At 38.3% G+C, this 18,246-nt stretch overlaps 1 protein-coding gene across 1 annotated transcript in view; it reads left to right on the top strand.

Annotated features, from left to right (window-relative positions):
• The window catches only part of LOC126480951 (esterase OVCA2), a 36,879-nt gene extending 26,143 nt beyond the window's left edge, over window positions 1–10,736 (top strand). Inside the window, exons 4-6 of the mRNA XM_050104378.1 lie at window positions 2,286–2,426; window positions 10,067–10,322; window positions 10,532–10,736. Coding sequence (XP_049960335.1) covers window positions 2,286–2,426; window positions 10,067–10,269 — 344 coding nt within the window. The 3' untranslated portion in view covers window positions 10,270–10,322; window positions 10,532–10,736. The remainder of the gene's footprint in view (window positions 1–2,285; window positions 2,427–10,066; window positions 10,323–10,531) is intronic.
• The last annotated feature ends 7,510 nt before the right edge of the window (window positions 10,737–18,246 follow it).

Here is an 18,246-nt window from a genome sequence, read left to right as displayed (position 1 = left end):
ACAACTGATAGCTGTAATTCCTCCAAGCATGATACTAGAATTTATAATTAATTCAAAGTATGTGTCTTAATGGGATGTAGTTGAATGTGCAGGCCTAAAAGAATTTTTCAGAACATTGTTTCCTTTTTTTCCTTTCCATGAAATGCTATGAAGACATGCAACTTTTATGACCACTGATACTTCAGCTCTAGGTGGTCAGCCACCATTTCAGTATGAATGAAATGATACATTTATTTCACAAGCTACGACATTATCGCGAATAAAACAGTGACCCATATATGCAATAAGTTTCCTTTACTTTATGTCTATGGTCACAAACTTTTTGTTAACAGATTACCAGTTTTGGTCTATAATGACCATCATCAGATTCTGATGGACCGGGTTGTGAAGCAGCCATTGAAATCAGGCACGTTATGTGCAGCTGCATGTTGTGCCACAGGGTGGTGCAATTTGCTCTTGGCCACAGTTTGGCGATAGCTATTCATCCTGGCAGACAGCTGGTTGGTAGTCGTACCAGTATCATAAGCTGTGCAATCATTGCAGCAGGGCTGGTATATGACCTGGTTGCTTTCACAATTGGCCTGGCTGCTGATTGGGTAGGATAAGCCTGTGACAGGACAGGAATGGGAAGTGCTGGGAGGGTTGATTGGCAGGTCTTGCAAATGGATCTTCCACAGGGACATGATACCTGTGATTAGCGGTTGGGATTGGGAGTGGCATAGGGTGGGCTAGGATGTTGTAGGGACTGGGTGGGCGATGTAATACCTCTTTAGGAGTGGTGGGAAGGATCTTGGACAGAATTTCCCTCATTTAACAGCACAATGATAGATACTCAAAGGCCTGCAAAGGATGTGGGTCAGCTATTCCAGTCAGGGGTAGTAATGGGTGACAAAGGGGGCACTCCTTTGTTGCAACTTCTTGGAAGTGGTGGGAGGATTGGGGATGTGTAGGGATACAGTACAGGAAATCTGAACCAGATTAAGGATTTAGGGATTTGGGAAGCTAGGAGGGTTTCCTCTAGATAGTCCATAAATGGGTTGGCATAGGGGGGTGTCATTCAGGTGCTCATTGCTGTGCCGCAGATCTGTTTGTGTACTTTCCCTTCAAATATGAACGCACATGTTATTCTTTTTCTGCTCTATGCGACTCAATTGTTTTCTGGCCATAGTGTCTGTGTTACAAGTCGTGTGTGTTAGGTGTGCTTACTTGTGTGTGTGTGTGTGTGTGTGTGTGTGTGTGTGTGTGTGTGTGTGTGTGTGTGTGTGTTTCTTTCCTTTTTCTCTGAAGAAGGCTTTGGATGAAAGCTTAATGCGTAACAGTTTTTTCGTTTGGCCTGTCTGCAACTCAATGTGTCATCTTCAAAGCGAGTAGCAGTATATCCTTTCCATGGAAACTTATTTATGCGACTTTGTTTCTGAAATGATAATACAAAGAAAAATTATGCTCCATGCTTGCTTGTAACTTTATTCTTTGTGTCACTTACGTGACTGACTTCTTCTCCACTGTTATGTGTGCTTCCTTTTCTTTTTTCTAAAACTTTTCCTTTTTCCTTTCCGTATTTCTATCTCTCTCATTGTAGGATAAGCTGTTTCCTAATACTTTCATATCCCTGTCTGCTCTGCCGTAGTTACATCAGTGACTGACTGGTACTTGGATTCTAGTCTTGTGTGTTACCCATTTTAAGTAGTTACTTTCTCTGCATAAATGTGAATGAATTTAATTCGCAGATGATACAAATTCAGAATGTATTTGTTTTAACTGTCAAGTTCTCATCATTTGAATGAACTCATTTTTTTGTATTTATATGTGTTAATGTGCTCCAGTGCAGACTGTGGCTTTCTCGAGGCACAATTTCAGTGGATGCAGTGACTATAAACTATGTTTATTCATATGACTTAACAAGTTTACATCTAGTAGGAAATGAAAGTGGAAACATGAATTTTAAAACCATTGTGGACGTCTTTTTATCAGCTGCTAGTGAAGGGATAAGCAGACCTGGACCGACAATTCATGAAGTAAAGCAAAAAGACAATTCGATTTCTGTCTTTCAGAATTTTTAAATATTCCAGAAGCTGGGGATTCAATTATAGAATCTTTTTAACAATATACATTTATATGCATGTTGGTCAGCTTTACTCCATTTATTATTTTTGTGGTAGCTGTAGAAACTGTAAATTACTAAGATTGTGTTGTATTAGTAAGAAAATAATCTTGAGTTAAACAAAGCAGGCAAATGGAATCTTTAGTTACTAATATAACTCATTTTGTTTTCATTTTCTTTACAGGTTTGTCATTTTCTTTCAAATTTGCGATTTTGATAGCGGGCTTCAGATCATTGTGTTCTCCTCACTACAAGAACTACCTGAAGACAGTGAAGATCCCTACTTTACATGTGTATGGTGAAACGGATCAGATAATTCCAAAAGGTAATTGTGCTGTTGAATGTGTGATTAATTTATTGTTGTTCTGTATTTCATTTTATTAGCATTTCCTTCTGAATTTATAAGGGGAGGTTGAATGAAAATGAGACAGACATAAAAAAATGGTAAGTAAACTGTTTATTATTTTGTAAGTAATTGCCACAACTGTTAATACACTTATTCCACTGTGAGACAAGATGGTCAGTGTCTTCACGGAAAAATGTTTGCAGTTGCCTATGGAACCACGGTTTTACCCAGGCACCTCTTCGTCCAAAACAAATTGACAGCTACGAAAATTTTTCTTCTGGGCTCCAAAAATATGAAAAATCACGTGGAGAGAGATTGAGACTGCACAGAGCAAGGGGGCCAAAAATTTGGCTCATGAGTCCTGCCTGGGCACGATTGCCATAGTGCTCAGCCTTGCTGCACATTTCCCCCACTGCCACACTACACTGTCTGAGTGCAAGGAGGAAGTCAGTGGAAAACTGTGAACATGCCACATTTAAATGGTAGTGCAGTTGCACTGCATACATCTTGGTTTTATGATTTACATTTCCCAACAACATAGATCACAAATAAATAAATTTTCAGTATTATTTAATAATGTTTGGTGCACTGAATACATAATATAATTTTTATCAGGTTCAAACTGTCAGCATACGACAGGTACAAACAGTGTAATAGATTTTCATGTTCAGGTTGCCAAGTAATTATGACTTATTTAGTTTTCAAAAAAGGTCTTTCACAGAAATGCATCAATTGAAATATTGTGGCACTTTTGCAACCTTCAGTACAGAGACGTGGAAGCTGTACTTGAGGAAAGCAACGTAGATGTCCTGGACAGTTTAACAGAAAAGGATTTGTCATTGAAACGGGAATTACCTCGCAGGTAATTTAGTTACGTTTGCACTTCCACAGGGGCCCTTCCAACTGAAATGGCAAACAGTCGCGAAAACAACTCAGAAATGGTTGTAACATTGCAGTATCCTCAAAACATTTACGAGATTATCCACGCAATTCTTTGAAAGCAACAATGAATTTTTCAAACCTGGTGTTTTCTTTAATGGCTGTGAGATTAGGGAAATGGACGTAGTTTTTTTGTCAGAATTTGCCCCTTGCACAATGCAAATTTCTTTTTAAATTCATTTACAACAAATCAGAAATTAAACTTTCTGGCCGATTGAAACTGTCTGCCGCACAGAGACTTGAACTAGGGACCTTTGCACATGTGAGTCATGCTTGGGTAGCTCAGTTGGTAGAGCACTTGCCCGCAAAAGGCAGAGGTCCTGAGTTCAAGTCTCGGTCCAGCTCAAAGTTTTAATGTGCCAAGAAGTTTCATATCAGCGCACACTCCAGTGGTGAGTGAAAATCTCATTCTGGAAACATCCCCCAGGCTGTGGCTAAGCCGTGTCCCCGCAATATCCTTTCTTCCAGGAGTTTTGCAAGGTATGCAGGAGAGCTTCTGTGAAGTTTTGAAGGTAGAAGATGAGGTACTGGCGGAATTAAAGCTGTGAGGACGGGTTTTGAGTCGGGTTTGGGTAGTTCAGTTGGTAGAGCACTTGCTGCCTGCAAAAGGCAAAGGTCCCGAGTTCGAGTCTCGATCCGGCACACAGTTTTAATCTGCCAGGAAGTTTCATAAAAGCACACACTCCGCTGCAGAGTGAAAAATCTCATTCTGGAAATCAGAAATTAATTGTTCCTCACTTAGCAGTGTCTTACATTGGGCAATGTGCAATCAAGTCCACTTGAAATGTGAGGTCTGCAATCCATTCCAGATTTACTTCATTTAATTCCTTCTCTCCTATTTCCTTCATATATTCAACAATAGTGAATTTTAAAACAAACCATAATTCCAACCATGCTGCTTGACTTAACTAACATACTTTGCAGTAATACTCTTCATTCAGTTCCATTGAAAACAGTTGCAACTGACAGGAAAAAAAAGTGTGCGAGTTCAGAAATTTTGTTGTTCTTACCACCAATTCCTTCACATTCTGTGTGCCTACAAATTTAGCTCAAAGTGCTTCTTCATGTACAGAACAATGAATCCTGTCTGTCGATCACTGTAATTTTTTGCACTTTCGTTGTCAACTAAATTTTTTAAATTCTTCATGTGTGATTTTGTAATACCATTTCATAGCAAATTTGCAATATTCATCGCTTATGCGATTGCATAACATATACTGAGAATTCTCATCCCTCTCTTCTGTCATTCCTATTCATTTTTAAAGGCTGTTGATGGCAGATTGCTAGACTGCTTCTTTTTTTGCAAAAAGCCACTGGATCTGTGAACATTCAATCAATGAACAAATAGCAAAGGGTTAACAGTTCAGACTCCATGATTCTGCCAAACTGAACTGAGTGATGCTAGCTTACAAATGCCACACCACTATACAAATGAAATGTCACACTGTACCAAATAATTCTGGGAAGGAACGAGCAAAGCGGAGACAGACAGAGCCTTGGCCCACATGTGGCCTGCACACTTGGCACACATGAAGTTTCGCATACCATGGCCGGCCCTGGTACAGAGGATGTGTAAGGGCTTCCCAGCAGAACTTCTGTAGTGTGGTCTGTTGGCGGCATGTGGCCAGGCATAAGTACGATCATAGTCCCTTTAGGCAACCTCAAATATTTATCCAAAAAGACACTGACCATCTTATCTTACAGTGGGATAAGTGTATTAACGGTTGTAGTGATCACTTTTGAAATAATAAATGGCTTAATTACTTTTTTTTCAATTTGTCTCATTTTAATTTGACTGCCCTTTGCAGATATTCCATCATCAAGTGTATTAAATTGCCAGTTTGACTTTTAATTTTTCTTTGCATAGTTTGTGAATCTGTCTTAGGTTGACAATTACACTCCCAGGGTGGCATAAGAGATGCCGTCTTATTTCATTTTATTCATATACTTGTATATTATTTTTCACATTGTATTCATAGTGAAAATTATGTCATATAGCGTTAAGAGCACAACCAAATACATTGGAATAATGTTGGATGAAAGAATGTAGACTGTTGCACAAAATGGGGAAGTATTGCAGATATATCTCAGTACTCACTCAGCTACATGGTGGGGTTAATGAGCACAGTACTAAGTCTACATCATCAATTTGAATGCAAATTGTCTATTTTGGTGAATAATTGCTAAGTGTTGCAAATGTTTGCATTGCCAGAAAATGTTTAAACCATATCAGTGGCTTTGACTCCTCCTCTTTTAAAAGTGTACAATCAATGCCAAGTTGGGAATTTCATGTCAGTCTATACACCACATTGTTTATTCTATACTTTACTTGCTCCCTTGGAAGATTATAGTGATGCTTAAGTTCACAGCTAGAAACATGGATTAGAGACTACTCGTTGTAAATTGAGCACTCGGGGAAGTGGTTGTGAAACATAACAGTTTGTAAAGTTTTCTTTCAGTTTCGTAAACAAACAGATTCATTTGATATGGACAAAGAGACACTGATTGAAGTCCAGTGCTGCTGTCTGTATCAAAATTTGCTTCATAATGTTCACAGAGTCTTTTGTAGCGCAATGGCTTAAGAGAAGTTTTATTCAGTAAAATATGCATTTCCCTTTGATGATTTCTTCACAGAGTTCAAAAGTACAAAATTATACCATTATTTACATGTTTTGCATAAAGCCCAGATTGTCTTCAACATGATATCCATTCATGTTTTTCTCTGCGTTGCATTGCAGTTCTCTTGTGTACCTGCAAACTCTTTTACATTCTTTCCTATAAAGAACCTCTGTTTCACACACACAAAACACTGTTCACAATGTGGAACACATTATATGGGATTCAAATTGTATTTGAATTTCTGATCGAAAACACTACTTTCACATACTTTCTGTATGAAGGTTGAATGACTTTTATTTTATAAAAAGTTAATATGGAACTGGTAAAGCAAATTCCCTGCTTATTAGTTTAAAATTAACTGAAATGGCCTGGAAATCATTTATAGGGTTGGAAAATGATGTAAACTGGATTATTTGTCTTGAAAGACTATAAAAGATTTATTTTATTTGTCGTCCAGCATTTTATTTCATGATGTTACATTAAAATAGAAAATAAAAAATATTTAATAAATAACAACAAAATATGTGTGAACAGTTACAGAGCTCTATACATAATTGTCATGTTAAACTGTGACTGGTTGAGGTCTGTTATCAGGGTAGGAATTTCAATGGAGACAATACTATGAAAAGGATAGTTGCCACTCACCATGTAGTGGAGATGCTGAGTTGCAGATAGGCACAGACAGTCAAACAAAGCTTTCAGCTAAACAGGTCTTCATCAGAATAGACAACATATGCACACACGCCCCCACAAAAATGCAACTATCTCTCTTTCTCTCTCTCTCTCTCTCTCTCTCTCTCTCTCTCTCTCTCTCTCTCTCACACACACACACACACACACACACACACACACACACATACACACACAAAAAACCACAGTCTGGCAGCCAAGGCAAGACATAAACTCTGATTATGTTTGCGTGAGTGTGTTGTGTGTATATTGTCTATTCTGATGAAGGCCTGCTTGGCTGAAAGCTTTGTTTCACAGTCTTTTTGTTGTGCCTGTCTGCGACTCAACATCCCCACTATATAATGAGTAGCAATTTTCCATTGTTTAATTCCAATAGAGAAATAGACTTCAGTGCTTGTGCTCTTGTGTACATAGTACCTTTCACTGTCACCTGTTTGACAGACTGCAAACTTTGTACTCATGTAAGTCAAGGTACATTACCCAGGATGAATGTTGGAAATAAAGTGACACCTCAGATTGATGATGTATGGCGAGAGGCACTAATGGCACCTCAGTAAGAAGTTGTTGTCTGGCATTTATAAACCCCATACCTTGTTTTACACTATCTCAACCTCTGTGCTTGACCATACAGAATGTTTCTTGAAAGAATATGCAAGTGTGGGTTATCAATGAACTTTTGGTTTCTTTGACGGAATTTTTAAGTTTTCTCTCTGTTCCTTCAGTTGGTCAGGCAGAGGGCATTTCCCACTGCTTTTTGCATTATGAATCCCAAATTTCTGTGATGGCTGACCTTTGTCAGAGTGAGCCTAGAAGGAAGTCATGTCTACGGGTGCTCAGTGAGTCCAGTCTCTCTAGAAACAAAGTATACAGCACCAGTAACAAGATCGGGGGACTTACAGTGAATGATATATCTACAGAGCCCATCTATTACTGACTACTGTATCCTCACATTGATTTTAAGTTCCTGGTGTCCCATTACACATATTACATATGAGTGGTTAAATATCTGCAGTTACTTAAGTACAATGATGTAAAACAGGTAGTATGTGTGCTTGAGGCTCAGCACAACCACATTGTAAAACATTTATTTTTAATTCTTTTTATTTTGCTGTTTGATAGTAAAGGAACATTAACAGAGAAAGGTGGAAGTTGTATTTTTACTGATTGAAGTATCTCTGTTTATTCTGATTTTGGATCCTCACTAGTTCTGTTTTTGATTGATATTCAGGTTAGACCTGGGCAAACCAGGTTACTCTACTTCACCCTAAGCTCATGTTCCAGAGTTTTTCTTAACAAATTGCACACTGGATTCGTATTGTGCTGTTTTCAGACTCAGGTATGCTACAGTTATTCACAAGAAATAAAACACCCAGGAACTTGAGCACAATTCACTAAAGAAAAAAACTTTGCTAATAACATACATTATGTCACAAAAGCCATCGTCAGGCAATGAAATACTTAGCAATTAAAGGTAATGGACATGTTTCATGTGTTTATTTCCTCTAATCATTCTTCAAATGCTTGCTAAGTGGTGCCACTTATGTAGTTGTATTCTAGTGAGAAATTTACAAAATTTGCATGCCTTTCCTTCAGTGGATAGAATTACCAGTGCCAGAAACAAAATACTGTCTTTAAAATGCTCTAAAAATATTAAAATTGTTGATTACTGACCCTTAAAAGTGTAATAAATACATACAGAGACAGGAATTTGAAAGCAAAGGTTCAGCTGCTTTGTTGAGTTCCTTTTGTTGTAAGCAGTGGAATGTGAAAATTCATGCGACAATTGGTAGAAGTCTCTTAGGCTGAATGAACAGAGCCTTTAGCAAGCTCATAGAACTGTACACTGTAGAAGCCATTCCCCACTCCTCTGCTGCATAGAGCTAACTGACATTTCAAAGTACAAGCTGAATATTAGCTACTACATGTTTGAAAAACATCACTCATTGTCGACAGTCCGAAAAGTGTTGACTGTCATTTAAATTCATGTGGCAAATATTCCAAATGCATCCGAATAACTTAAATTCTGTTATACATTGTTTTACTTTATTATATGTTATTTAATATACCTTTGTGGCAGCTGTGCCTCAGAGCCTTTACCTATGGGCTGTGCCTGATCTGGGATGATAAATTTCTTCCAGCCTGGGTGCTCCCTTTGTGAACCTCTCTTTGCGCATTCATTCAGCTTTCCAGGTTTTATATTTTGCTGCTCCCACATATTACTTGTGTGTCTGCAAGTTCTTGTTACAAGTAATGTTCTATCTTTTACAAACTGTGATGGGCAGTAAACAATGGTAAATTCTACATTGGACACATCACAGATGAATAGGTATTGTTTTTCATTATTTTGTCACCAGCATTGATATGATAGTCATTTGTCTTCTATGAAATATAAACAATTCTTAACAACATGCCTCACACTATTGCTCATAAAATCCCACCATACTGCACGAAATTTCTGTATATGACCATTGGTTCTTGATCCCAAAATATTTTATTTTATTATCCTCTCCTGCTTGTATAGTTTTGCCCTTGATGTCTGGGATATCATGTATACAAGCATTCAGTCTGTCCCAAGTGTAACTCGTCATAAATACTGAACATATGTCTTTGGCAAATAATAATCATATTTCTCTTGTTTAAACTTTATTTACATGTTTACAACAATTTTATGAGAAGTGGACTTTATTATTCGAGACCAAAAAGCAGTAATGATGTGTTCAGTATTACATAAATGCCGTAGGTTTCCTGTGCGACTTTGTGTCATAAGTTAAAATAACTTGTCTTGATTGTGAGGCAAGCAACATGTGCACAGTTACCACATACGAGCTGCCTTTGCTTGAGGGTAATATACATCTACTCTTGGAATAAGGTCACAGCATTCTTGCTCATTGATGTGACCATTATGGGGTGTCTGGCAACAGAAACGGTTTCCTTCTTTTAGACATTTTATGCCTTACATACAAAAATTTCTTCAGAAATGCACGTGTGAGCAAATTATTTAAAGACAATTTGACTTGTTGCACCACAACAGACTGACTATTTACAGCTGGGCCAAAGCAATGTTACCTGTCTAAAATTTTAGAAATCTTTGCATTTCATTTTTCCTTTTTTTAAAGTTAGATGTTTGTCCTATTATACAGGTCTCTGACCTGCGAACCAAAAATGAAATTCACTGCCATGGCTTGGTTAATTTGAAAGTCTCAACTATTTTTCAGTTTTCTATGCTCTTTCATCACTCTTATTGTTTTTTTTTCCTTGCAACAAGGTTGGATTAAAATTTTTCTCTGTTAAAATTGTTTTATTGTGTTCAATAACAACTTAATTTCACTTTTATTGAATAAGTAATGTTAAACTTTCCTCTGTTTTACAAGAAATGAGTGAGGAACTGACATCTTACTACTTAAATCCGATAAAAATGGTGCATTCTGGTGGTCATTATGTACCAGCATCTGGAAAAGATGTGTACATTAAGTTCCTTGAAGAAGGCATCTGGGAAGTCATGGAAGAAGAGGAATGTGAAGAAAATGAGTCAGTGAGTGGATGTAATGATGAATCAGAGGACAGTGAAACATAGCTGCTGTATTCTGAGGAAAAGCAGCATTGTTCTATTAAGTGAAACTATTGCAGGTAATTATTCTTTTGGTTGAAAATGTGATAAAGTTAATCATATCTGAAGTAGAAACTTGGGGGTGTTCAAAAAGTGTTGTGTTGAAATATTTATAACATATTCATCCTGCTGGAATCTAATTATTTGTAGAAAACTTAAACTAATTCTTCCACAGTTATGACAGATAATCATTGTTACACCATTTACCCCTTCTTCTGGTTTGTTTCAGAGTCTTTCAATCACAGTAAAAACTGATGTGTGCAGGTCGCATATCGGGTGCAAAACTGGCTGTCTGGAACAGTAAAATTGTCGTCTTTCCATGAGCTGATTTGGAATGTAAATTAAACAATGTATCTGGCTCTGTAATAATACTTAGTAATATTCTGTTTTTAAATACACTGTTTCACTTTTAAATACAAAGAAGACTTCTTAAATGGTTTTTATTTTGCCCCATAAATAAATTTGTGCTTAAAGTGAGTAATGGAGGGAGTGTAAGCTAAGCAACTTGCAGATTAGTGACAAGTGTGAAATCTTCAGAGGCTATTGTTAATTTTATGGCTATTAGTATGCTTGCTTTGTGTAATTATTCATTGCTATGAGTACTTTCTCATTGATTGTGGCTGTCTCCCTGAAGAGACACTTGAGCTACATAATGTAAGCAGGGTAAACTATTTTTTTGTTGTTGGAAAAAAAAACATGTCTGCCATGTAATGACCCATTTTTGCAGTGTCAGAAAGTGAGCACATATTTGGCAAGAAGTTACACATTACGCAAAATGTACCCATGTGCCAGGTTGACAGACTTTGGTCGTGTGCAACATGTTTGGCAACTGGATGGTCAAGTTTGCAGTTTTCCATGGTTTGGTTCTGGACATTCATGCGAGTAAACAGTTGGGTACCTGTTATGGCCACATAGAATGCTGCGCAGTAATTACAGCTTAGCTGATGCATAATATGGCTGCTTTCATCTCTGTCTTTTAATGGGTAGGAAATGCCTGTGGCTGGACTGTGGTAAGAGATGTTTGATGTGAGTGTGGGACAGGTTTTGCACCTGGGTCATCCTCAAGGGAATGACCCATGTGGTGCAGGACTGGGAGCAGGATTGGAATGGGGATGAACAAGAATATTCTGTAGATTGGGTGGGCAGCAAAACACTGCTTTGGCTGATACAGGTAGAATTTTGGGAAGAATGTTTCTCATCTTAGGGCATAGGGAGATGTATTGGAAGCGTTGCTGAAGGTTGTGGTTCAGTTTTTCAAGGCCAGGGTTATACTGGGTGATTAGAGGAGAGCTGGTCAGTGGCTGGTTAACAGTTTTACTGGCGTCATTGAAAGAGATGGCATTGGAGATCTGTTTAAGGATGAGCAGGACAGGATATTGTCTGTCAGTAAAGGCTCGGGTAAAGTTATTGGCATATTTTGGCAATTCCTGCTTTCCACTGCAGCTGCGGCATCCACAGGTGGCGAGGCTGTAAGGGAGAGACTCCCATAGAATTGGTGACAACTGTTTAGTTTAGGTGTAGTGGAATGGAGAATTATGACGATTTAGCTTGTAGCAGATTTTGAATGTAAAGCAATTTAAAAAGGGAGCAGAGTCATACCAAGAGGGCAGCAAGGTAGGCCTTCTCCAAGAGTGCAGGCAAGAGGTGATGCAAAAGCTGACTGGGAAAAGAGGAAGAGACAGGTTGAGAATGAATTGGGAGAGGTACGTGAGTTCTCGTAACCCTTGTGTTCCTATCTTCTGACTACAATAAGCAGCCATTCCCTCATACCGTGCCTGTAAAAATCTGCTATTGTCCATGTCATTTCAGCAGTGTCATATTATCCACATAGCATCTTAAGAAAATGACTGCTCTCAAGCAGACATCTATCACTAACTTGGTTTTTGTGGGAACGGCGTACTTGATTCATGCAGCTGCCACATAAACAGTTTGATTATGTTTGACAGTGGAGTTGTTGCTGCTATTTAGATCCCAGGATTGTGGGATTTCATGAATCGGTGAGGAGATGCTGTAGCAAATATTCTGTTGATTTCTGCTGACTAGATTGAAGTGAAATGCAATGATGGATTAAGAAAGCAGAAACATTCGAACAGGGAATGTAATATACTTACCCCTGCAGCCAGCATTTTTGCTGCTTCCAAATTTTATGTGGTATGATCTGCTATGTAAATAAAAAAGAATTCAAGAATAATACTCCCATGGTTGATTAGTAAGAACCCTATAGACAGCTGTACTCTGAAAGCGCTCTGTCAATTGTAGCTATCTTGTTGATAGAATATGATGCACCTACTTAAAAGAAATAACAGTGTTGCTGTCAAGTTGGAGACCAAGGTGATTGTTTTGAATATGATTTAATTATCTGGCACAATCACATTTATTTGCAATGAAATTGCTAGTTTCAGCTGACATCTTCCATCCTGTATTTTTTGATCTGAGTATTGCTGATGCTGGCTGAAACTGGTAATTTCATTGGAAATAATTATGTCAGGTAATTAAATTATTTCACAAAATTTATGCAATATCTTTGCAAGCATTATTCACTGGATGGTCAAGAAAGCAATGTACTGACAGATTAAATTATCATTCATATTTTACTGAGTATCTATGTGTGATTTATTGAGGAGAAGAAATAGATCCAAGAACAGGATACTGTAGGCTACACAGGTGTTTGCTGAAGTTATTATATTGCAATGTGAAGAGTTTTGTTTAGTGCTTAGTAATTTACATCTGTGGTGGACAATGGTAGATTAACTGCAGTGATAAATAGTAACTGCACATCTGTTATCAACATGAACCATAGAGTTCTACATGAAAAATGATGTGTCTTTGAGCTCCTTATCTCTAGAATTGAAATTCATTTAGTGTGACTTCTACTGACATTCATCTACAAACATTACGCCACAACAAAAGCTAATTTTGGTTATAGGAGATGGCGGAATTTGATGACAATTTTGACAGGCTATTATGTTGTTATATGTTTTAAAGGAAAATTATAGATGGGGGGGGGGGGGTGAGGGGGACATTAAATTTGATGTACAATGTTGTTGATTTTACTGTACTTACGTTAACAGATCTTTGTGCTCATATCACTTCGTCTTTGGAGGACCTCCCCAACTATTTGTGTGTTGGCTGCATGTTTATCAAAAGCTATGTAATGAGGATAGAATCTGGGAGCAGCATCAAAATTTCAGGAACAATGTATCATGTCTCTGTTTGAACATTTTTGACAACATTGTTATGAAAAGGAAAGATGGCCACTCACCATTTGGAGGACATGCTTACACACACACACACACACACACACACACACACACACACACAAACCACTGTCTCTGAGAGACTCTATGGCACTGTAATTGTGTGAGAAAGTATTTTGGTAAAACATTTTTATGAAATGAAATGCACGTCCTTGTGTTAATGAAAAGTACTAAATTGATGGATTTAACTTTTAGTAGGCTGTATACATCAAAACTGATAAATTTATTGCTGATGTGAGTGGAAATTTTCCCATGGAAAATGAATATTTCAGAAACTCCCAAGAAGGGCACATCATGTCGGGAAGTTTTTATAACAGTTGGAACTGAGATGAATAATGTTGGGTTTTGCTGTTTTGTGTATACTTCTTTTTAAATTTACCTAAGATTAGAAAAGAAAATGTTGATGGTAACTCCTTTAACTGAGAAAAACAGTTGCGGATATGAAATATCATCATCTCTCTGTACATAACACATGGTCTGAAGCCAACAATTTATTAAAAGCTCTCTCAGCTTTCACATGTAATTTGTGTTTTGATTGGTTTTATACAATTTTTGAAGTATGCTTAAGTTTCATCTCCAAATACATTTTATACCCATCATGTATTTACTCTGGTCAATGTATTGTCTATGTCTGTTCTACAATTTTTCCTCACTATTGCTCACGTCAGTTAACTTATCATGGTATGCTTAACATGTCGCATTAACTTGTCTTTTCTTACAGCAAGAATCCTGTAAATTTGTTTCCGTATTTTAACTTCTAGTTTCTCTTAATTTCATATTTATGTTGTAATTTGAAAGTGCCCAATGTGTATTAAGACATGAATGATGATAGGTGGTTTGTTTATAACACTCGTATCACCACTGTTAATAAATGTATTGCAGATAAACCCACACTTACAGTTTATAGAAAGGCCCTAATGTCATATCATCGTCTTTACATTGAGATATTTTTGAGACAAACTACTAAGCTGTCCCAATGAACACACGCAGAAAGTGATATATCAGCTGGAAATCCCATGGTTTCTGAGTGCTCTAGAAACAGTGCTGAATTCAAATGATGGTCACTGCATTAATCAAATGGAATTGCCACACTTCTCCTCGGTGGACATCTGAAGAGAATAACTTAATAGTTTTACTCTGCTAAATTCCAGCACTAAAACTAAGAACACAAATCATGCAAAACTAAAGTGGCAGGTAGTCCAATGGGAAGTAACACATACTTCAGTCCTCACAAGTCTCTGAATCTCTCGGTTTTAATACTGCTGAGATCTTTAGTTAAAATGTCTGCTACATTGTCATCAGTTGACACACACTTAAGAAAGCCATCTAAGACAATCTGCCTGACAGTCTGACTGACCCAGAAATGTTGGGTACTTTCTGACACACCTTTTTTCTTGGTTACCTTAGTGGCACCTGTGTTTGTCAGCATTTACCTGGAGCAGCAGTTGAACGAATTCAGATGTGTCGGACATTAGAGACCAGATCTGACACACCCCAGATCATGAACTAGACTTCAGAAGACAGCCAGGCTGGGCACTGACGGCAGTCGGAGCACCAGCGACCAGAGAGGGCCAACGTAGCCGCGTCTGGCGGGCGCGGTCCGCAGACGGAACACACGACACAGCGCCGACCGATTATGGAGTGCCCAGCACGAAACGGAAGTGGAAATCATAGTAACAGTCATGAGACAGAGTACCCAACATCTCAGATTGGGTCTCCTTGAACAGTTGTTGACTCAGCTGCATCATCTGCTACTGGTTCTGTGTTCCTTGGAAGTGTGTTGTCACCATCTTTTGATAGAACTGAAAAGCTGAACTGCACTGCATACATGCTGTGTTGTTTCACGTCATTGCTTTGTGGCTCAGCTATTGTACTCTGCTTCATGTTTACTTCCCCAGGAAGACACAGTTCTTTGCTTACCGTAGCCTTCAGAGGGGATACTCTATTGTAAAAAATGACATATCTTCTCAAAAGGATTTTTCTCTGTCCAAGGCTCTACAGATGATATTATTTTGATCCTGCTTCCACTCGAAAAGATACACACATTCTTATGCTCAGTCCCCGAGTCTATCAGATTTTGATACACTTGTCCAGGCTGCGTAGCCAAACACTCTGAGTGTTTTCAAATCTTCTTTAACACGTTCTTTCTGCTTCCAGACTTCATATGGGATTTTTACAGCAAGTAATCTTGTTGGGTGTCTATTTCAGATGTAGCATGTGTTGGGCACACCACCTTGGAATACCTCATGCTGGAGTAAACTGTGCTTTTCTGATGTGATATGCCCTCTTCCTTGAACAACTCTTCAAATTTGCTGTTAATGTCTTTGGTCTCATTCTCCTGTTGGAAACTTTGCATGTACCTGAATCTCATGTATAGACTCAGACACATCAGTTTTCTGCTTTAACGCTTTCACTCGTGATATCTTGAGTTATCCAGGTAAGTAGGATAATAATGTGCTCCAACCAAGGAAGTCTGTGTAATATAACCTGTATCTTATTTACCAGTTCTAGAACATGTTTACTTGTAGCGTGGCTTGGTTTGAAATGCTGTCTCTGGGCCTTTCCTTGCACACACACTACACATTTTTCTTCATACCTAGTCGTCCACAGGATTTGGGTAAAGGTTCTCTGTGTCCAAGTCTGTGGTGCCAAAAAACTTGTGCCTATCTGGCTGTGGCTTCATTTTCCACTTATTCATGGTTTTTGTGACTCTGGGGCACCACTGTACTATTATTCACGTTGTAATATTTACAGTGCACTAAATAGACATCACTGCTTTATCATCACCATTTCAGTACTTCCGTGTGACCAATAGGCACACTAATGTCACTGTTTTTGAATCTAATACACATTCCTTTCTTGCCCATCTGTTTAACAGACAAGTTCCCATCAAGTTCTTTCACCAGAAGCACATTGTTAATTGGATTGACTTACAATGACATGATTTTACTGCTTTCTTGATAACTCTTCTCTTACCAGTCGCTATAGTAACTTCCCCATGGGCCAGTTTTACTTCTCTAAAGTTACCCATCTCTAAGTCCTGTAGTATCTCTTGAGATGCTCCTGAATCCAGAACCAACACCTTTCCATTAGCATCTCCTCCACGTTTGGACATTGTCATAGCCACTATTTCCATCATTGTCCATCGCACTTGCACTTGGTCAGTTTTCAATGTATGTATCACTTTTAGCACTATTGAGCTTGCACTCGTGTGGGTTCTCGGGAAAATTCTGCTTGCTCAGCACAGCCTTAGCTTCTTTTACACAGAACTGTGGGCACTCTCTGGCGATGTGGTCCACTTCACCATAGGAAGAAGAGAGTCTGGTTCTGCTGAATGTGTTATTTTCATCTTCTTGGTTTTGTTTGTGATGTTTGTTATGGCTCCTCACAAACTTATGTTGTTTCTGACTTCTACGTTGTGATGCATATACTTTGCCTTCTTCACGACTTTTGGTGGGTTTGGACTCTAGTTTCAGGCACTTCTCTTATACAAGTTTTTAAGAGAAATGAATACATCATGCGCAATTGGGTGCTGACGTAAATTCAGTGGTGGCAAGTGAAAATTTGTGCTGGATTGGGACGTGAATTCGGATTTCCTGCTTTATGCTAGCGTCACCTTAGCTACCTCGGCCATCCAGATATGCTTTCCATCTTACCCAAATTCTCAAATTGTCACACTCTTGTAGCGTCCACTGTCCATTAACCCTTTGCTCGCATCTTTTTTGTGAGTTCCATAGGAGTTTGAGTGTAGTGCGCATGCTCGTAGATATATGTGTGGTGTCCATTCTATCATATATAGCTGACAGGTCAAGAGCCATCTATGCTCATAGATATTACGATATATGTATGTGTGATACCCGTTTTGTTGGATATATCTGACAATAAACACACACACACACACACACACACACACACACACACACAGAGAGAGAGAGAGAGAGAGAGAGAGAGAGAGAGAGAGAGAGAGAGAGATATTTCTCTTGTAACCTGTTGTTGATAATGTCAGTGGTCAATCCATCTTCGTCTCATTCTAAACTTGCAATGTGCCCTTCATTCTTCTGCAGAGGCAGCTCAAGAAGCATGTTTCATCATCAAATGTGAAGCTCCCTCACTATACTAACCTGTTGGCAGCCAGCATCTTCATCACATAGTCATCCATAGTCGCATCTTCTTCCATCTTCAAATTTACCAAGTCTCTCTTCTTGTATATAGTGTGGAGTATGCCATTGTTGCAGTGTATCTTCTTGAGCTTCTCTCACACTTTCTTTGCTAGTTTAAGAGTACCAGTTGTCTCTAGATAGCTGCCTTCAACCAGCATGAAAATGATGAACAAGGCTCTCTTATTTTTGTTCCTTTTTTCTGCATCCAGTTCATCATAACATGTTCCAAACCTTTGTTCTAAGATATCTCTTGCCTCTCAATGTTGTATCAGTGAATGAATATGGATCAACCATGCAAAATAGTTATTGCTATGCAGGCAATCAATTTTCATAGATGGTTCCATCATTCAGAATTGTTTTCTCCTTCATTGACTGTTGTAGAACATAAGGTATTTCTGACACTTAGTGTACCGTTGAACTCTCACACTCATAATGTTAAAGCACTGTGGCCATAACCTGTCGTAATTTTAAAGTGTGTGACTCATATTGAGATGTGGATAAGGATAGGTAGCTGTATTACACTGAAT

The sequence above is a fragment of the Schistocerca serialis genome, chromosome 5 (genome assembly GCF_023864345.2).
Source record: "Schistocerca serialis cubense isolate TAMUIC-IGC-003099 chromosome 5, iqSchSeri2.2, whole genome shotgun sequence".
Lineage (NCBI taxonomy): Eukaryota > Metazoa > Arthropoda > Insecta > Orthoptera > Acrididae > Schistocerca > Schistocerca serialis.
The sequence above is the reverse complement of the archived record's forward strand: the minus strand, read 5'-3'. Positions and strand labels throughout refer to the sequence as shown.